The 22,736-nt window shown below is 42.0% G+C and overlaps 1 protein-coding gene across 7 annotated transcripts in view; it reads left to right on the forward strand.

Annotated features, from left to right (window-relative positions):
* Positions 1 to 22,736, forward strand: part of CACNA1E (calcium voltage-gated channel subunit alpha1 E) — a 1,192,401-nt gene that overhangs the window by 1,056,493 nt on the left and 113,172 nt on the right. For all 7 annotated transcript variants that reach the window (XM_073643295.1, XM_073643291.1, XM_073643293.1 and 4 more), the window contains 6 exons: positions 8,021 to 8,133; positions 8,241 to 8,372; positions 15,800 to 15,872; positions 15,963 to 16,080; positions 17,768 to 17,835; positions 21,462 to 21,559. In XM_073643295.1, coding sequence (XP_073499396.1) covers positions 8,021 to 8,133; positions 8,241 to 8,372; positions 15,800 to 15,872; positions 15,963 to 16,080; positions 17,768 to 17,835; positions 21,462 to 21,559 — 602 coding nt within the window. The remainder of the gene's footprint in view (positions 1 to 8,020; positions 8,134 to 8,240; positions 8,373 to 15,799; positions 15,873 to 15,962; positions 16,081 to 17,767; positions 17,836 to 21,461; positions 21,560 to 22,736) is intronic.

The raw sequence follows: 22,736 nt of genomic DNA on the forward strand, positions 1-22,736 counted from the left end.
TAAATCCCCAACAGTGTCACCAGCAAAGCACCCCCACACCATCACACCTCCTCCTCCATGCTTCACGGTGGGAACCAGGCATGCAGAGTCCATCCGTTCACCTTTTCACAAAGACACAGTGGTTGGAACCAAAGATCTCAAATTTGGAGTCATCAGACCAAAGCACAGATTTCCACGGGTCTAATGTCCATTCCTTGTGTTCTTTAGCCCAAACAAGTCTCTTCTGCTTGTTGCCTGTCCTTAGCAGTGGTTTCCTAGCAGCTATTTTACCATGAAGGCCAGCTGCACAAAGTCTCCTCTTAACAGTTGTTGTAGAGATGTGTCTGCTGCTAGAACTCTGTGTGGCATTGACCTGGTCTCTAATCTGAGCTGCTGTTAACCTGCGATTTCTTAGGCTGGTGACTTGGATAAACTTATCCTCAGAAGCAGAGGTGATTCTTGGTCCTCCTTTCCTGGGGCGGTCCTCATGTGAGCCAGTTTCTTTGTAGCGCTTGATGGTTTTTGCAACTGCACTTGGGGACACTTTCAAAGTTTTTCCCAATTTTTCGGACTGACTGATCTTCATTTCTTAAAGTAATGATGGCCACTCGTTTTTCTTTACTTAGCTGCTTTTTTCTTGCCATAATACAAATTCTAACAGTCTATTCAGTAGGACTATCAGCTGTGTATCCACCTGACTTCTGCACAACACAACTGATGGTCCCAACCCCATTTATAAGACAAGAAATCCCACTTATTAAACCTGACAGAGCACACCTGTGAAGTGAAAACCTTTTCCCGTGACTGCCTCTTGAAGCTCATCAAGAGAATGCCAAGAGTGTGCAAAGCAGTCATCAAAGCAAAAGGTGGCTACTTTGAAGAACCTAGAATATAAGACATATTTTCAGTTGTTTCACACTTTTTTGTTAAGTATATAATTCCACATGTGTTAATTCATAGTTTTGATGCCTTCAGTGTGAATGTACAATTTTCATAGTCATGAAAATACAGAAAAATCTTTAAAAGAGAAGGTGTGTTCAAACTTTTGGTCTGTACTGTATGTATATATATATATATATATATATATATATATATATATATATATATATATATATATATATATATATACATATATATATATATTAGTTTAAATTCATTTTTTAAGTTTTCATTTTTCAGGAAAATAATGATAATAATGATAATAATAATTCCCTACCAGTATGTCTTTGGCGTGTGGGACCAAGTCAGAGAACCCAGAGGAAATCCTTGCAAAAATGAAGCATTAACTTTATTCTTTGGGTCACTACAATCACATTAAAAGCATATGTATGTATGTATATGTATATATATATATATATATATATATATATATATATATATATATATATATATATATACAGTGCAGACCAAAAGTTTGGACACACCTTCTCATTTAAAGATTTTTCTGTACTTTCATGACTTTGAAAATTGTACATTCACACTGAAGGCATCAAAACTATGAATTAACACATGTGGAATTATATACTTAACAAAAAAGTATGAAACAACTGAAAATATGTCTTATATTCTAGGTTCTTCAAAGTAGCCACCTTTTGCTTTGATGACTGCTTTGCACACTCTTGGCATTCTCTTGATGAGCTTCAAGAGGTAGTCACAGGAAATGGTTTTCACTTCACAGGTGTGCCCTGTCAGGTTTAATAAGTGGGATTTCTTGCCTTATAAATGGGGTTGGTACCATCAGTTGTGTTGTGCAGAAGTCAGGTGGATACACAGCTGATAGTCCTACTGAACAGACTGTTAGCTGATTTTTTCTTGCCATAATACAAATTCTAAGTAAAGAAAAACGAGTGGCTATCATTACTTTAAGAAATGAAGGTCAGTCAGTCCGAAAAATTGGGAAAACTTTGATAGTGTCCCCAAGTGCAGTTGCAAAAACCATCAAGCACTACAAAGAAACTGGCTCACATGATGACCGCCCCAGGAAAGGAAGACCAAGAGTCACCTCTGCTTCTAAGGATAAGTTTATCCGAGTCACCAGCCTCAGAATGCGCAGGTTAACAGCAGCTCAGATTAGAGACCAGGTCAATGCCACACAGAGTTCTAGCAGCAGACACATCTCTTCAACAACTGTTAGGAGGAAACTTTGTGCAGCAGGCCTTCATGGTAAAATAGCTGCTAGGAAACCACTGCTAAGGACAGGCAACAAGCAGAAGAGACTTGTTTGGGCTAAAGAACAGAAGGAATGGACATTAGACCAGTGGAAATCTGTGCTTTGGTCTGATTAGTCCAAATTTGAGATCTTTGGTTCCAACCACCGTGTCTTTGTGCGACGCAGAAAAGGTGGACGGATGGACTCTACACGCCTGGTTCCCACCGTGAAGCATGGAGGAGGAGGTGTGATGGTGTGGGGGTGCTTTGCTGGTGACACTGATGGGGATTTATTCAAAATTGAAGGCATACTGAACCAGCATGGCTACCACAGCATCTTGCAGCGGCATGCTATTCCATCTGCTTTTTGTTTAGTTGGACCGTCATTTATTTTTCAACAAGACAATGACCCCAAACACACCTCCAGGCTGTGTAAGGGCTATTTGACCAAGAAGGAGAGTGATGGGGTACTACGCCAGATAACCTGGCCTCCACAGTCACCAGACCTGAATCCAATCGAGATGGTTTGGGGTGAGCTGGACCGCAGAGTGAAGGCAAAAGGGCCAACAAGGGCTAAGCATCTCTGGGAACTCTTTCAAGATTGTTGGAAGACCATTTCCGGTGACTACCTCTTGAAGCTCATCAAGAGAATGCCAAGAGTGTGCAAAGCAGTCATCAAAGCAAAAGGTGGCTACTTTGAAGAACCTAGAATATAAGACATATTTTCAGCTGTTTCACAACTTTTTGTTAAGTATATAATTCCACATGTGTTAATTCATACTTTTGATGCCTTAAATGTGAATGCACAATTTTCATAGTCATGAAAATACAGAAAAATCTTTAAATGGGAAGGTGTGTCCAAACTTTTGGTCTGTACTGTATATATACATATATATATATATATATATATATATATATATATATATGCTTTTAATGTACAGAAAGTATTCAGACCCCTTTAAATTCCTCACTGTTTTAATGTTTCATTGTAGATTTGGTAAATTCTAAAAAGTTCATTTTTTTCTCATTAAAGTACACTCTGCACTGCATCTTGACTGGAAAAGACAGAAATGTAGAAATTTTTGCAAATTTATTAAAAAAGAAAAACTGAAATATCACATGGTCATAAGTATTCAGACCCTTTCCTCAGTATTGAGGAGAAGCACCCTTTTGAGCTAGTACAGCCATGAGTCTTCTTGGGAATGATGCAACAAGTTTTTCACATCTGGATTTGGGGATCCTCTGCCATTCTTCCTTGCAGATCCTCTCTAGTTCCATCAAGTTGGATGGTGAAAGTTGGTGGACAGCCATCTTCACGTCTCTCCAGAGATGCTCAATTGGGTTTAGGTCAGGGCTCTGGCTGGGCCAGTCAAGAATGGTCAGAGTTGTTCTGTAGCCACTCTTTTGTTATTTTAGCTGTGTGCTTAGGGTCATTGTCTTGTTGGAAGGTGAACCTTCGGCCAAGTCTGAGGTCCAGAGCACTCTGGAAGAGGTTTTCATCCAGGATATCTCTGTATTTGGCCGCATTCATATTTCCTTCAATTGCAACCAGTCGTCCTGTCCCTGCAGCTGAAAAAAAAACCATAGCATGATGCTGCCACCACCATGTTTCACTGTTGGGATTGTATTGGGCAGGTGATGAGCAGTGCCTGGTTTTATCCACACATACCGCTTAGAATTATCACCAAAAAGTTCTATCTTCGTTTCATCAGTCCAGAGAATCTTATTTCTCATAGTCTGGTAGTCCTTCATGTGTTTTTGAGCAAACTCTATGCGGGCTTTCATATGTGTTGCACTGAGGAGTGGCTTTCGTCGGGCCACTCTGCCATAAAGGCCCGACTGGTGGAGGGCTGCAGTGATAGTTGACTTTGTGGAACTTTGTCCCATCTCCCTACTGCATCTCTGGAGCTCAGCCACAGTTATCTTGGGGTTCTTCTTTACCTCTCTCACCAAGGCTCTTCTCCCACGATTGCTTAGTCTGGCTGGACGGCCAGGTCGAGGAAAACTTCTGGTGGTCCCAAACTTCTACCATTTAAGGATTATGGAGGCCACTGTGCTCTTAGGAACCTTGAGTAATGCAGAAATTCTTTTGTAACCTTGGCCAGATCTGTGCCTTGCCACAATTCTGTCTCTGAGCTCCTTGGGCAGTTCCTTTGAGCTTATGATTCTCATTTGGTCTGACATGCACTGTGAGCTGTAAGGTCTTATATAGGCAGGTGTGTGCCTTTCCAAATCAAGTCCTATCAGTTTAATTAAGCACAGCTGGACTCCAATGAAGGAGTAGAACCATCTCAAGGAGGATCACAAGGAAATGGACAGCATGTGACTTAAATATGAGTGTCTGAGCAAAGGATCTGAATACTTATGACCATGTGATATTTCAGTTTTTCTTTTTTAATAAATTTGCAAAAATGTCTACATTTCTGTTTTTTTTCAGTCAAGATGGGATGCAGAGTGTACTTTAATGAGAAAAAAAATGAACTTTTTAGAATTTACCAAATGGCAGCAATGAAACAAAGAGTGAAACATTTAAAGGAGTCTGAATACTTTCGGTACCCACATATATATATATATATATATATATATATATATATATATATATATATATATATATATATATATATATATATGAACACTGCAATGATTGTGGCCAAAGAATAAAGTTATCTTTTAATTTTTACTCCACAGTGAATCCTATAAAATCTAAATTTCCATTCCAACCCATATTTTGTTGTTTTTTTCACTATACAACAAGTTAAATTAAATGGTCTCAATTAAAAATATCAAATCAACTTATGCATATTTCAATGTAAAAAGAAGAAATTTATGGCTCTAAAAAGCAAGAATGATCAAACTAAAGCAAATAAATAAAAAAAGAACAAAAAATGGCCACAGCTGGAAGGGGTAATATGTAGTCGACTTGCAAATACTGCAGTTATATGACTTTCGGAAGACCCCCAGAGGATCCTGGCAGGAATTCTCCTATGTAGAACACATGCATATTCTGCTGACCGATCCTATGTATGGGGTAATTAGGGGAGATAGCTCTGCCTGTCGAAAGACCATTCAGCAGGAAGTTATCTAATGTGTTTGGGGGGCTTTGAACTGAAGTGATGGGCAGTTTATCTGCTGACAAATATTTGTAAAATATCTACTATTAAATTTAATTTAATTCAAACATTCTATACAAATATCTGCAGTTAAAGGAATATTCCCATCTCTAACATCCTATCTCAATATGTATTAGGTGTAGTAATAATAAATATTAGCAAATTCCTCCAATTAGAAATGTAGTATAGTTCTTCTGATTAGTTATGTCATTTACCCCATGTGTAGGGCATTTCAGTAACTTAAGTATCCATGGTTACGGCCACTCATATAGTGACAGTTAGTTACTTGTTAGTGGATACCTAAGCTACTGCAATGCACTGCACATGGGGTAAGCGACACAGCTAATCAGAAGAATTATACAACGTTTTGAATTGGAGGTATTTGCTAATATTAATATTACTACAGTTACTACATATTGGGATAGGATCTTTGAGATGGGAATATCCATTCAACATTATTTTGAGCCTACTTGGATGTGTTTGAAAGAAGAAAACAGAAAATGCGCGCTGTGTGAAGGATCAGGGGAATAATTTGAAATGAGAACTGCCAAAGGGCCACTCACCTGGTGGAGTTGTGCACCCCTGCAGTACCCCGGTGATTGCTTTGAGTCTGGGAGATGGGTGCTGACACCGCACGCTGCAGGCTGATGCTCACACCACGTGTAGCGGACCGCCGTCTGCCACCGCTACTTCCGCCTTCCTGGTCGTGGACCACGTGACTAGTCACAGACCACGTAACCGGAGTCTGGAGGCGCATCACCGCAGGTCCTTTTAGGTTAGGGAAGGTAGCTCCGGCGCTGCAGGTCCTCAAAGAAGTTGGATGGGGAGTTATATGGACAATTAAAAAGTGATCAACAGCTGCTCCTGCCGCCAGCCCTCAGGGAGGGAATGGGGATAAATGAAAAAAAGAAAAAGCGGTCTTTGGAGCACTGAATTGATCACTGAGAGACAGTATTTAGGGCTAAAACATTTAATATGCCCTCTCCACAACGCGTTTCGATAGCCAAACTATCTTCATCAGGTGGTATAGGGATGTGAGCAAAAGAAAAACATTTATAGGGAAGGATTCACAATGATTGGTTGACAAACTAATTAGTTAATCATGGCTTCTGAGAACCCTTCATGTGCCAGTGTGCAGGTGCTTCTCATGTCAGCACAGGGACAACAAGCACATGAATTCACAGAATTAAGAAAAAGTTAGATAAGCGATGGAATGTAGCGATACATATTACTGAAGGATATTAAAAATATAAAAAAAGACAAAATGTGATATTAAAAATACAACAATAAAATATGACATATCCAGAGTGTAACAATAATAATGAGGAGGAGGAGGAGAAACAGATAGGGTGAAATCACCCATAAACCTGCGAAGAAAGGGGGAGTCCCTAAGAACTGACCACATTTTTCAAGGGCCAAATTCAGACCTTCAGGGGCTAATGTGCCTAATTTGAAAATCCAAAAACTCTCCTTATTGATTAAACTAGCCAACCGATCTGGAAGAGTATCTGGTACATGATCAATGATAGTGAGCCTCATAAATTTTGGATCTTTTGGATGGACAATACTAAAATGTTTGGATACACTATGTAGTTGATAACCTATATTACGTCTACGTTTATTAAGGCGTGCATGCATAGTTTGTATCGCCCGGCCCACATATTGGAGGTCTCATGTACATTCTAATAATGTACTCTAGTAATTTACTCCAATATGAGTAAAGATCTATAGAAAGAGTAAAAACCTACGAAGTTTAATTGCACCAAGTAATACATCTTTGAAGTCGAAAATACAGTTATCACAGGACAGTTCCCGTTTGGGTTGCCATTCTTGTAACACTCCAAAGTGTTTGTGTTGCAAAACCATCCAAAATGGTAACCAAAAGATGTTTCATCACAAACTACAGGAATTTTTTTTTCTATTAAACTTGATGTGAATTGTCAATCATCACATGTAATTTACTTATTAGAATGTACATGTGACCTCCAATATGTGGGCCGGACGATACAAACTATGCATGCACGCCTTAATAAACATAGACATAATATACGAATAGGCTATCAACTACATAATGTATCCAAACATTTTAGTATTGTCCATCCAAAAGGATCCAACATTTATGAGGCTCACTATCATTGATCATGTACCAGATACTGCTCTGGATCGGTTGGCTAGTTTAATCAATAAGGAGAGTTTTTGGATTTTCAAATTAGGCACATTAGCCCCTGAAGGTCTGAATTTGGCCCCTGACAATGTGGTCAGTTCTTAGGGACTCCCCCTTTCTTCGCAGGTTTATGGGGGATTTCACCCTATCTGTTTCTCCTCCTCCTCATTATTATTGTTACACTCTGGATATGTCATATTTTATTATTGTATTTTTAATATCACATTTTGTCTTTTTTTATATTTTTAATATCCTTCAGTAATATGTATCGCTACATTCCATCGCTTATCTAACTTTTTCTTAATTCTGTGAATTCATGTGCTTGTTGTCCCTGTGCTGACATGAGAAGCACCTGCACACTGGCACATGAAGGGTTCTCAGAAGCCATGATTAACTAATTAGTTTGTCAACCAATCATTGTGAATCCTTCCCTATAAATGTTTTTCTTTTGCTCACATCCCTATACCACCTGATGAAGATAGTTTGGCTATCGAAACGCGTTGTGGAGAGGGCATATTAAATGTTTTAGCCCTAAATACTGTCTCTCAGTGATCAATTCAGCGCTCCAAAGACCGCTTTTTCTTTTTTTCATTTACTTGGATGTGTTTGTCTCATGTAGGTCACTATAGGAAGTATTTTTGAAGTCATTTGGGCCATATTTCGGCCTGGAACATCTTTTGGAATCAGTGTCATGAGAGCTCTGCGTCTTTTAAGAATCTTCAAAGTAACCAAGTAAGTGCAATTTGGTGGTTTTTTTCCTATATCTCATTCAATATTTGAAATGTATGTTGTTTTATTTAATGCATAGGTTGATGGTAGATCCTTGTGTATTTCTCCAGATACTGGGCCTCTTTGAGGAACTTGGTGGTGTCTTTGATGAATTCCATGAAGTCCATTATCAGCCTGCTCTTCCTCCTTTTCCTTTTCATTGTTGTGTTTGCACTACTGGGGATGCAGCTGTACGGCGGCAGGTAGGTTGTTTCTTACCTTTTATAATTATATATGCACATAACCAACTTACTTGTCCTTGTTTAACCCTAAGCAGGAGGGTTAAAGTTGAAATGTCACCAGATTTCACAATATATTACAAAAATAGACCTTATGAGGCTGATATACTTACTTTTGAAAATCTATGTCAGAATTAATGTGTATATATATATATACATATATATATATATATTTTTTTAAATACTCATTTAATTTGAGGATTATGTAGTACAGCCATTCTAACATGGATTTGCAGAGAAAGTACACCAGCATTATCAGGTCTGAGACATCTATTTAATATTGTATGCAGTTTGTATTGTGAAATCTGGTGACATATCCACTTAATGCAGTTGCAGTACCTTCAGACATTTTGATAATTGATAGATAACATGGCAAATAGACAATCTGCAATTCAATTTATTTAATAATGATGTCTTACCCTTCAAAAATCACTCCAATGTGCCACCGACTAGCTGTCTCCCTTCTGTCTAACTTGCTGTCCACTGCCTGTTGTCAAGTTTAATTCATGTCAAACTGAATTCAGACATAATAGAGAGGAGGGATTTCAATTCATGGTGGTGAGGAAAGGCTTAGCACCTATAGTGCTGTCAGAATGTTGTTAAAGAGGAACCTCCCTTTCTAAAATGCAATTTTAACTTGTGGGTGGGAGATGAGAACAGCAAAAATAATATGCTTTTCGGCATGTTTTTGTGAACCCAAGCTTTGATTAAAATAGATATACTATTCTAAAATGTGCTATTTGCTGTATAAAGACTATAGCTTACCTTTCCTTTTAAGATATAATGACATAAAATGCCTTAGGCCTCATAAGTAGCCTGGAAGAGTTAAGAGCACACCATTATTAGGTAGAAAAATGTCAAGATCACAGAAACATTGCATCAAGGACCCCAGCGGACCCTTGTGTAGTTCACTATGTCATGCTGATTGAGCCCAACGCCAATTATACTGATGAATAACTGTAATATTGATCAGATCCATTGCAGCAAATGTTAGGATCCTGTAAACCCTGCTTACAAAGGGGATGATAAAGCGCCTTAATATAAGGAGACTGGAAAATAACATAGTGAAAAGGGAATGTGCAGAACCGCAGAGTGGCATTAGACTTTATGGTACACGGCTTGATAGGGGTCCATCTGTAACTCGGACTTCAATACAATACAAGAAACATTTTTCTAATAAAAAATGAACAAAATTCATATACAATTTCCATTTGCAGTTGAGAAACAAACGTATTTTTGATCTCGGGGGAGTTGTGTAATGTTACTTCAATCCAGATAATAGAAGCATAACACTGAATTTATACAGTAGGAAGAATGCCAGCCATTGTAGGAGATCTGAAGCCGAAGATGCATCATTTCCATCCTCTGTTCTGTACTTTCCCTTCAATTATGCAGGATTGGAAAAACTTGGCTGCTTTCTTCTAAAAACAGAGCCCCATCCATCCACAGGTTGTGTGGTAATGCCGCTCAGCCCGATTCTCTTCATGGAGCTGTGCTACGATGCCACATACAAGCCATGGAGATGGTCATGGTCATAGGTGGTGCTACTGTTATGTTTCTCTAGCCCTATAGTGTACAACCCCTTTAACTTGGTGTGTTAGTATGGCCACCTTCCCAACTTTAAAATGGCTGATCTTGAGTGATACTGAAATTTTGCCAACGCTATCTCCCCAAGTCCCCATCGGTGAGATGTGCCGACCATCTAAAATGTTTGAAGGTCTCCTGGTAGATTATCTCAGGGGAAGAAGGATCAGACCGGTTGAATTTCAATGGCTAACCCTTTAGTTCGGCAGGGAGATAAGCCACTAACAGAGAAGAACACAGTAAAGCACAGCTGAGCTGAGCGACCCTGTGTATCAGAGAGTTGGAAGAGGAAGCTGGTATCTAATGTCTTTGGTCTTTGAGTTGTCTTCTCCTGTCCAGTAGTTAAAGGGGTTTTCCAGGACTTTAACATTGATTGCCTATCCTTATAATAGGTCATCAATGTCTGATCGGTGGGTACAACATCAAGCACCTCCGCCAATCAGTTGTGGAGCTGCACAGCACAGCTGCATTGATGGAATAGTGGCCATTACTGGGTACTGCACATCCACCTCCTATTTATTTGAATAGGGAGTGGAAGTGCAGTACCCAGCCATGGCCACTATGCAGTTAACGGAGATCATAACTGATCATAAAAGACTCATGGAAAATTTATGCATAATACTAATAATATCTAATTTTCAAAAATGCTAGCTATAATATGCGCCATATAGAACTTGGTAAAACAGGGATAAATCACAACTATAGTATATCAAAAATAAGAGAAAGGAAAGAAACGATCCAACATCCCTATAATAACATAATATGCAAAAAATCTTTATTCAAAGAGATCAAATACAGGAAAGGAAGGGAAGGAAAACAATACACGCATGCAGACTATAGGCGCACATGCAGGGATCAACTACTGAAGTTAGTCCATGTTGATGCAAGCACACCGTCAATATAAATAGAAAAAATGCCACTCATACTGTATATCATTATTGCACAACCCATATGGCCTAAATTAATATCCGTATCAAGTAGGTAAAGGTGTCATAGTATAAAAACAATACAGGGTAATTAATATTCTAAATATACCTTAATCAATGTAGCCAAAGAGAGGGCAGTAGGATCCCTGTGTGACTGCGTTCCCACCCCGACGCACGTTTTGGCCAGAGCCTTTGTCAAGGGGCCAAGGGGCTCATAACTGAGTAGTTTCGGCTGCCGCCACCCGGACCAGCTAATCAGCGTGGGTGCTGGGTGTTGCACCCCACCGATCAGACATTGATGACCTATCGTGAGGATAGGTCATCAATGTTAAAGTCCTAAACAACCCCGTTAAAATGTGTCAATTGCTGAGTGTCTTGCTGGCACGTCACGATAAAGTATTGAATCTGTATCGTGAGTCCTTAACAACTTTTAAGAGAGTAAGAGTGGACGTCTACATGGACATCTCACTGTGACCCAAGATGGAACTATGTTAAAAATTCTTTAAGTGTTGCAACTCTTTTATCCTGTGCCTGTTACCCCCCCCCCCCTCCCTCACCCAGTGAACTAATTACCACAAATGTAGCACCTGGTGATAAAGGTTTTCCAAGTGTTCTACTGAATGCCCATAACAGTGCCAACCAGTGTCATTACATGTAGCAAAAAATAGAAAGAAATGGGCAAAACAGCTCACCATCCCCTAAAAAATCTGTGTAGACGATGCTGCCTGCACGTTGAGGAACCATAGTAATGGTGCATGGAAGAAAAGAGCCATGAGCCGATTCTTGGGTAAATATAGGATAAAGTCCATAGAGGAAATTTGCAGCATATACAAAAATGATATAATAAAAATTAAATTTTAAGAAATCGTTAAAAAGGCTCCTGAATTCTTATCACATGGGTCATTCCTTATTCATAGTCAGATACATAAGTGTGAGTAGAAATAAGGATCAATGTGATCCAAAACACGTAAGAATTCAGGAGCTTTTTTTAGCTATGCATATTTTTATCACAAGTTAATTTTTATTCTATCATTTTTATGAATGCTGGAAAGTACCTCTATAGACTTTATTTATTTTACTTGCCTGTTTAGCGCCATTCATGCCACACATTATCACTGTCCCCATTGGGGCTCACAATCTACATTCCCTATCAGTATGTCTTTGGAGTATGGGAGGAAACTGGAGAAAACCCACACAAACAAGGGGAGAACATACAAACTCCTTGCAGATGTTGTCCTTGGTGGGATTTGAACCCAGGACCCCAGGACTCCAAGGCTGCAGTGCTAACCACTGAGCCACCAAACAGTGCTATCCACTTTATCTGTCATTACCTTTAGTGTATTCAACAACGCCTTCACATCAGCCACAGTGCACCCTATACCAGCAACAATATGCCATCAAATTAACAGCCACAGCGCCCCCACCTGCCCCTTTCCATCCAAAATGTCCTTAATACAAAAACCACAATAATACCCCAAGTAGCTGAGTGTCCTCCTAATAAGCCACAATGTGACAATAGAAAATATAAACACTGGCGTCCACAGTGTCCTTATTTTTAGCATTCATTGACACCACTTCACACCATTCACATGGATTTCACAAACATCCACACAAGCCAAGGATGAAGCAACACATGCAATTGTTGGAATGCATGCAAAGCTGGTTCCTTTCTTTCCTGTATTTGTCATGTAGGCTTGAGCCCAAAAGAGCAATTAGTCTTCTATTATACCAGTATAATATACTAGATGGTGGCCCGATTCTAACGCATCGGGTATTCTAGCATATGTCTCCCGACCCTCCTTTATAATGCCCCATGCAGGAATTCACATCCCCCCTATATAATACCCCATGCATATAATACCCCATGCAGGATGTCACATCCCCCCTATATAATGCCCCATGCAGGAAGTCACATCACACTATAGTGCCCCATGCAGGATGTCACATCCCCCCTATATAATACCCCATGCAGAATGTCACATCTCTCCATAGTGCCCCATGCAGGCTGTCACATCCCCCCTATATAATACCCCTTGCAGGATGTCACATGATCCCGTATATAATACCCCATGCAGGATATCACATCCCCACTATATAATGCCCCATGCAGGAAGTCACATCCCTCCTATATAATACCCCATGCAGGATGTCACATCCCCCTATAGTGCCCCATGCAGGATGTCACATTCCCCTATATAATACCCCATGCAGGATGTCACATCCCCCCATAGTGCCCCATGCAGAGTGTCACATCCCCCTATATAATACCCCATGCATATAATACCCCATGCAGGCTGTCACATCCCCCCTATATAATACCCCATGCAGGATGTCACATCCCCCGTATATAATACCCCATGCAGGAAGTCACATCACACTATAGTGCCCCATGCAGGATGTCACATCCCCCCTATATAATACCCCATGCGGGATGTCACATCTCTCCATAGTGCCCTATGCAGGCTGTCACATCCCCCCTATATAATACCCCATGCAGGATGTCACATCCCCCGTATATAATACCCCATGCAGGATGTCACTTCCCCACCATATAATGCCCCATGCAGGAAGTCACATCCCCCCTATATAATACCCCATGCAGGATGTCACATCCCCCTATAGTGCCCATGCAGGATGTCACATCCCCCCTATATAATACCCCATGCAGGATGTCACATCCCCCTATAGTGCCCCATGCAGGGTGTTACATCCCCCCTATATAATACCCCATGCATATAATACCCCATGCAGGCTGTCACATCCCCCCTATATAATACCCCATGCAGGATGTCACATCCCCCCATAGTGCCCCATGCAGGCTGTCACATCCCCCCTATATAATACCCCATTCAGGATGTCACATCCCCCCATAGTGCCCCATGCAGGTCCCATATGGCCCCATACAAAAAAAAAAAAATCCAATACTCACCTCACTGCTTCTCTGGACTCCAGCGTAGCCGGCATATTCCCGCTGTGCGCTGTGACCACTCAGGAGAGAGCGCGGTGTAAAGACGTCACCGCGCCCTCTGACCTGAGACGTCACAGAGCTGCAGCGGAAGACACTGGATCTGCTGCGCAGGCACAGGGAGGGGTAAGTATGACGCCGGGTGCCGGGGTCCTGATCGAGCGGGGGGAGGGACGGGAGGAGAGGGGAGAGGAGGGGCGTCACACTTGTCCTCGGGAGATAAGCGGCCGTAGCCGCTGATCTTCCGACGATAGCCGCATATAGGTCAGCGGCGCCTGAGGTCGGGGGACTTATGCTGCGAGCAGCCGGCTGCATCTCCCGGCTGCATCGCCGCTGACCTCCGTGCCACACATGAGCCGCTAATGGCCGCCATGTTTTTCTGAAATGCCGTGTCGCTAATTGGCTGCGGCCGGACCAATCAGCGACCCGGGATTTCCAGGACAGACAGAAAGACAGACAGACAGACAGACGGGATAAGACAATTATATAGATAGATACTGTGGAGAACCATCTGAGTGAGGTCCCCTTGTTGTGGCAGGTGGGCTCACACAACCTGATCTAAAGGTGCGCAAAGAACCACATTGTAAATATCACAGTAAGGCTATATTTTATATATGTTTTTGTGAAAGACTTTTAATTTTTACAACATAACGCATATCACGTTGTGTATTTGAGTCAATGAAAAGGTGAGCAAATTTGGGGTGTTTACTTTTGTCTGTTAACTGCTGTTTCTTCTCTCTGCACCCTTAGGGTGCTCTCATACTGCGTTCTGTGTCCCCATTGGGGCATACATCCTAAAATTCCCCGCAAAAAGGGGTCTGGACGTATGCTGTGACAGGGCCATAGACCGCAATGGTGACGGTAGAGCGAACGTGCGGTCTACCGTGCACTTTTTCGGGAGTGTACGCCCACAGGATGCGGACACTCAGACGCAGCAACCTACGACTGAGTGTCCGCCTCCTGTGGGCGTACACTCCCTGTGTGAATACACACAGAGGAAATGAGAGAGAACCCAAATCCCACGCGTATCGCCACTACCACGGTGGCTTCATCAGGGTAGGAAATAAAGCTCGTTTTGTGGGGTCTTTTGAACAGTAAAGCTAATTAAAATAGTAAAAATATCACATGTATCCGTTATAGAGCCCGCCAGTCGGGTGCTGCGCCATCTTTCGTGTGTCTTTACTTTTGCATTGCACTTACAGTAAATTTGCACCTTCACACTTGTTTCACTTCATAAGCAAGCATTTAAAAACATTGCATGAGTCTTGGTGGAAATTGACAGAAGGAAAGCAATGGTAATTATTTTTATTTAACAGTCAATTTTTTATTTCAGTTATTAAAGGGGTTGTCCGCTTTCAGGAAAGTAGACCCCAAATGTTGTAAAATACCTAAAATATCAAGCATAGGAGCAGTGGAGTAACTTGAAGCTCGTGGGCCCTAATGCAAAAGTTTTCAACGGGGCCTCTAATTATTGCAAATCTTCAACAGTATGACCTTTTGGGCCCCATAGACTCCAGGGCCCGAGTACAATTGCAACCCCTGCCCCTATTATAGTTACGTCCCTGCATAGGAGGTACTCACCCTCCCGGGGTCCAACAATGGCTGTCCACCGCTGTTCCGGTCCCATGGATTTGACTGCACCGATGACAGCATGTTGACAGCATTCATCACCACTGCAGCCAATCACTGAGCTTAGCGCCTCCTGCCTTCTAGCTTGGCACAGCCACTGACCTCAGTGATTAGCTACGGCAGCAAAGCGCACTGTCAACGTGACATCATCGCTGCAGCCAAACACTGAGACGAGAGCAGCGACTGACAGCTGTATCAGAACCCAGGGATGGTGGTTTATGTTTTATACCAACAATGTGTATTTTATGCTGATGTTTATTATACATTTTATCTTGCATTGTTTTCAGATTCAATTTTAATGATGGCACCCCTTCTGCAAATTTCGATACATTTCCTGCAGCCATCATGACCGTCTTTCAGGTAATGATAATATTATATTTCTCAATAAAACATATGTCTTCATCCACTAGAAGACTTAATCTACTCCTCGCTTCTTTTTCGTCCATTCAGATTTTAACTGGAGAAGATTGGAATGAGGTGATGTACAATGGGATCCGCTCGCAGGGAGGAGTCAGCTCTGGCATGTGGTCTTCCATTTATTTCATCGTTCTCACACTATTTGGCAACTGTATCCTAATTATTACTTTTAGTTGATCTACAGATACATATTTTCTACATAGGCCCTGAAAATATAAATTATGTGCAGAGTAAAATATATTGTAAAGATTAGAAAAAAATCTTTCACAAACAGATGGTCATGCATATTAGATTAATGTTGACCAGCACTCTCCTCCTTGGGGGACGTCAGGGGGCATTATTACTGTATAAGGGGGCACTTGGGACATTGTTATGATATAAGGGGGCACTTTGAGAATTGTACCCTTCAAAAGAGCACACAGAGGAGCCCAGGCCCACATATCTAACAACATAAGGGGCTTCATCTCGCTGAGGTGAATGTGGCTCTCAAGGTAAGAAAGGTTGGGGACCACTGCCTTAAATAGGTTGTCCTCTACTTTGACATTGATGCCCAATCCTTAGGATAGGGCATCAATGTCTGATTGGTGAGGGTGCAACACCTGGACTCCGCCACCAATCAGCTGTTCCCGGTAGGGATGGACTGGCCCACCAGAGAAGCGGAGAATCCTTCGGTGGGCCCTGGCTTCTCCTTCAGGAGAGTTCATAGTGCAAACCTTGCAGCTGCTATGGGGCTCTTGAGTGGGGAAGAAAGGTGGGCCCTCAGAATCAAATCCTCTGGTGGGCCCAATGTTTTTCAGTCTGACAATGGTTCCCGATGTTGTCAGCAACTAGAACTTCTCAGTTACGAAGCTGCACAGCTCTGTTGATGGAATAGCGGCTGCAGCCGGGTACTGAACATCTACTCCCTATTGAGTTGATTAGGTGGTGGATGTGCAGTACCCGGCCGCAGCCACTAAAGAATTGACAGAGCTGTGCTGAGCAGTTCCAGTCACTCCGACACCGGGAACAGCTAATCGACGGGGTGTAGGCTGTTGATCCTAAGGATAGGCCATCAATATAAAACTACTGGACAACCTCTTTAAAAAAAAATCTCTTACAGTCTCAAAACAAGCTCAAAGAATGTTCACTGTGGAAAAAACTATAATGCTTTTTTCTTCCTTTGGGGGCAGTAGTTTTAAAATAAATGTAATCATTGCATATAGGAAGATCTGCTCTGCCGAGGAGGTTCATTAATTTGTCGTCCACCTCATTTGCCAAATTTTCAGCTATATAATACTTACCTGTAAATCTCACTTGTCATAATCATTTTGACTTTCAAAGATGATAACTGAACAAACATGCATATTCATTATTTATTCTTTTGTGGTTTCTTTTAATTATCACCATCAGTAAATTATTTAAAAACACTTCTTTTTTTTTCCAAGCTTTTTCACATATTTCAGCACATGCGAAAGTGAAAATTGTGTGAACTGAGAAAAAGTCTTTGTAAAAGCAAACTTCAGGAATACTTAGTGATAAAGGAGATAAAAGTTTTATCTCAAAGGCCTTTTACAAGGGTAAATAAATTGCCTATAATAAGTGTCGATCAATGATGTGGCAAATTGATCGGTTTCCGGGGTTGTATCAGGATAACAATTATAGCAGCAGCTATGGGGCCCAAGTAATGCTGCCTGCTGGCTGTTTGGTGGTCCTAGTGGTGGGGGGATACCGGGATATAGCATGATAGCTCGACTCAGCTGACTCTATAAAAGGTGGATGTACTGTAAAATTACTAATTTATTATTAATATTATTATTATTGCATTCCTATTTATAGTATCTGATCCTTAACTCTACCAGACACACTTCTTAATGTATTTCTTGCCATTGCTGTGGATAATTTGGCCAATGCGCAGGAGCTGACCAAGGTAAGTGGTCATTACTAGTCAGAAGAGACACTGTGTTTCTGCCTTCGCCACATTCCTAGCAAACATATAGAAGTGTAGAATTCAGTCAGATAAGCCTAAAAGGGTTTCCAACCTCATAAAACGGGAGTTGACTTTTTATTTTACTTAAAGGGAATCTGTCACCAGGGTTTTGCTACCCCATCTGAGAGCAGCATGATGTACGGGCAGAAACCCTGATTCTTGCAATGTATAATTTAGTTTCCTGGATGCAGCAGTTGTGATAAAATCACAGTTTTCTCTGCTACAGATCTAGCAGAGCTCTGAATGCTGAGCCCAGTATAACCCGCCCACATCACTGATTGGAAGCTTTCTGTGAACACTTTGCATAGCTGCCAATCAGTGTGAGGGGTGTGGTTACACAGAGCGGGAGGACTAGGATGCACGTGGCAGCTAGTCCTGTAGTGATAACTTTCTGCTGATAAAACACTGATTGTGTTGAAATATCAGCACACAGCCTAATTAGTGACACATTTCTCATATTAATGTCTCCATCCCTACATCATTCTCCTCTCAGATTACATAGCAAAAATCTGTTGACAGTTTCTGTTAAAATGCATGTATTTGAGGCTAAAAAAACATTTTTCTAAATGGGTATTAATAGAAAAACTGGCACCATTTTGCTTTTACAGGCTCTTTATCTGCGCATTCAATTTAGATGTGGTCTGTGGTCATAAATAAGCTAAGAGGCACCCAGTAAAAGACAGATAAGAGTCATAAGGTCCATGTCGTGCAATCAGTACGAGCTCACTAATGGATTCTCAGTTAACTCATTCTGCAGCCAGCAGTAGATATTGCAACACAGAGGTTATAGAAGGAAAACTGTGCAATTTTTTAATTAAACTCAATTTAAAAAAAAAAAAAATTTTTTAGCCTCAAATGAATGCATTTAATCAAAAAAAAAGCCCCAAAGGTGGGCAACCATTTTAATTTATGCTAAAAAATTTAGTTTTTTTCTTTTTAATCCTTTACAATTTCTTTGTTTACTCTGCTCCAACAGTGTGCAATCCTCTCATGTGAGCACAGAAGCCAATCACTGACCTTATCAATGACATGACCATTGGCATTGTCTTTAACATCATAAATGAGGCCAGTGATTGGCTGCTCTAGGCAGATCAAAATTACATGTCATCAATGGAGTGGGGTAATCAATAACAGAACTGTTTACCTGGAAGAGATTAGGAATTTAAAAGTTAGGTATAATTTTTTTTTACAGTTGATTTGAAAACTTATGAGGCTGGAGACCCCCTTTAAGTTTTTCCAGTATACTTATTTGCACATAGTGAATGATTTTCCCGTGTGTGCTATTCTTTTGTTATGTTTATATGAAAGTTCATAATAAGATGGCTAAAAGGGAAGAAATTTTAAGAACATTTATCATAACATTAGACAAGTAACTGATTCCTTAGACTCCAGTTACACCCCCAGAACACATCCCCTTAACATTATGTAACCTTCTGACATAATAATAAGGAACGGGACCACCACTGTCTCTAGTGGGTGAAGGTCTGTTGCAGGAAATGTCTGTTTTATAACAATCAAGGTACTTTGTAATACTGAAATGAGGCAAGAAGCGTTATGCAACTGCCAGGCGCCCGACGTGCAGGTCAGCCTCAGGTGCTGCCTCATCTCAAAAAGATTAACACCATAGAAAAGAAAACAAAAAAACACCATTGGAATAAACATCGGGTAGGTAGAGCCGGACGATTCACATCTGGGACCAAGGCTAGGAGCGGTGGAACTGCAGGAGTTAGAGTTTCTGAAAGTACTGGGTGTGGTATAAGAAGAGGGTTAAATTCCTTCGATTGCAGTGACTCCCCCAAAGCGCATATGACGCGCCCCCTGGGCCGTGGGGATACCTGGAGCCGGGCCTTGTAGATGCTGGGGGTTGTAGTCACCGTGGCGGCGACCCGGTCCGTGACCCAGGGCGGTCAAACCAGGGTAGTCTAAGTGTATAGGTTATATATAGTCCGACTACGCCACCTATGGAATGCGGTTATTGGGAACCGCCACTGCGGAGCAGTCCGCTGAAGCTGGTGGTATGTGCAGCAAGGTGATGTAACTCCCCACAGGAAGAGTGGAGCTTCAGGGCAGCGTGTATGGATGATGGTGGTGGTAGTGCAGGTAGTCAGTAATGACACGGAGTCAGATAGTGCAGTCCCAGGTCTTTTACTCACAATTGTAGCAGTAACAGATACAGGGCCAGTGTAGGGGCCCACGGCATCCTGTGTTCACGCAGTGAGGGGCTCGGTCGACCCTCAGGTAACTCCGGAGCATATTACAGGACCACCTTCTCTGTGTCCTCTCTCTGGCCTGCTCCCTGCACCTCACACCTAGTAGCACTTCTATCCGGTGTCCTCGGGCCTTGGCGGGCGACGTGTGTTCCGTCCCCTGGGTCCTATGCGGCTACCTTCTTAGTGTACTGGTGTGGACTTGTGGCCTGCAATATTTGAAATGCTGCAGCCTCCGGTTTCCTAGTTGGGCCTTGTAGCTCTGTGCTAGTTGAGGGACCGGTTCCCCTTTTCGGGCCTGACCCCCCTACCTCCTAGTAGCGGCGGGCGTACGGGTGGCTTGCTGCACGGCCCGTACCCCTAGGGTCCCTTCACTCCTCATTCCTGGAGCCGTTCTGCTCCCTCTCCTCTCAGACTTGGGCCTCAGTGCTAGGCCCACCTCCGGAGCAGAGCTCGTGCAGAGCCTCTGCTCCTGTCACCTTCCTCCTCTGACTGGACTGAACCAACTCTACCCTGATCTAAGATGGTGTCTAGTTTTAATACAGCTTCCTTTCAAGTGCTCCCAGGATCTACGTCCTCCACCCCATCCACTACATAGTTCCCCCTCTCTAAGTGGTTCCTCCCCACTCCAGCCAAGGATCAGGGACTGTGCTCTCCCGTAGGAGCAATCTCGCCCTGTCCCCCGGAAATGTAGTGTAGTGAATGCAGGTGTTAGGGTCCCGAGCCATACTCCTTCCTTACCTGAGAGTGAGATACCACACCTCTGGATGAGATGCAGTACCTCTGTGGCGACTGAACCCTCAGGGGCGCCACACATACCCTTTTACATTATGTAATCTTCCTGCATAATAATATGGAACGGGTCTGCCACTACCTTTGGTGGGTGGGAGTCAGTCCCAGTAAATATCTGTTTTATAACAAACAAAGCACTTTTTAATACTGAAATCGGGCAAGAAGTGTTATGCAACTGCCAGACGTCCATATGCCAGTCAGCCTCCTGAGCCACCTCATCTCAAAAAGATTAACACCATAGAAAAAGTAACAAAACAAACATAAACACCACTGGAATAAACATCAGGGAGGGAGAGCCAGACAATTCACATCCAGGACCAAGACTAGGAGAGAAGGAACTGCGGGAGTGAGAGCTTTATGAAGGTACTGGGTGAGGTATAGAAGGAGGGCTAACCCTTGATTGGTATATAGGTTTGGCTGAACCAACTAATCCTTTGGCTACATAACGTGGGGGATATGATTATATGCTGACAATCCTGGACAGGACTAGTATAAAGGAGAGGGTCATCGCATTCAAGGCCCCTCTCACTACAATCTCAGTGCCCACCATGATTTGATTTTCCATAGGATGAGCAGGAAGAAGAGGAGGCATTTAACCAGAAACATGCCCTTCAAAAAGCCAAGGAGGTCAGCCCTATGTCTGCACCTAATGCATCATCTGTTGAGTGAGTTAGTTATAAACTGCATATGTTGTTTGTCATGTCATCTTTTAATATTGTGCATAATGAATTCTCTGCATTCTTGTATTTTTTCTAATATACAAATCTCCTCTGTACCCTCCACACTATATCCAAAAAGTGGTTACCAAGAACATCCATTCAACCCATCAGAGGTGTAAGCTGAAAGCTCCTATGCCCCATTATGATATCTGTATAAGGGTCCCTATTTACCATGTGCCATTTATAATGATGGTGTCTGCTTTTGTGTCAAAGAGGACTTGAAGTCTAATCATTCATGACTCTTTCCCTGTAGCTCCCGCAACTTACTAGAAACCTTTTTTAGACCTTTAAAGGGAATCTTTCACCAGGTTTTTGCTACCCCATCTGAGAGCAGCATGATGAAGGGGCAGAGACCCTGATTCCTGCAATGTGTCACTTACTTGGCTGCTTGGCGCAGTTTTTATAAAATCACAGTTTTTCCTGCTGCAGATCTAGCAGAGCCCAAAGGCTGAGCCCTGTATAACCCCGCCCACACCACTCAATGACAGATTTCTGTATACACTGTGTATAGGCAGAAACCTGCCAATCAGTGGGGGGGCGGGGTTATAAAGAGCTCTTGAATATGGAGGACTACCTGGCAGCAGGTTTACTAGTCCTCTAGTGATAATTTCCTGTTGATAAACCAGTGATTTTTATCAAAACTACAACAAGCAGCACATTAAGTGACTCATCACTGGAATCAGAGTTTCTGTCTCTACATTATGCTGCTCTCAGGTTAGGTGACAAAAACCTGAAGGAATCAGTCATCTGACCCTGCAGAAAATCTGTGGCCTCAATGGTCAGTTGACTAAAGGATGAGACTTCATTACTTCCCATCCAGAGTGGATTAAAGAGGAGTATTAAAGAGAACTTGTCATCAGGATTGGATGCCCCAAACTAATGGCATGTTTGTAAATTCTCAAATTACATTCTCAAATTTCTTATAGAAATCCATTTTGCTGTTTTAGAGAAGTCCATAGTTTAAACTGTCAGCTAATGAATTGCAAGTGGAGTGGGCGGGCGCTGCACTCACAGTTCTTCTGCCTCTCTCCCTATTTCTCTATTTCTCGCCTGCCTACCTGCCTCCTGTCTCTGACTGACAGGTCACTGAAACATGAGCCACCTGTCAGTCAGAGACAGGAGA

This window comes from Phyllobates terribilis, unplaced genomic scaffold (genome assembly GCF_046119375.1).
Source record: "Phyllobates terribilis strain yellow unplaced genomic scaffold, ASM4611937v1 Scaffold_8__6_contigs__length_399053987, whole genome shotgun sequence".
NCBI classification, from domain to species: domain Eukaryota; kingdom Metazoa; phylum Chordata; class Amphibia; order Anura; family Dendrobatidae; genus Phyllobates; species Phyllobates terribilis.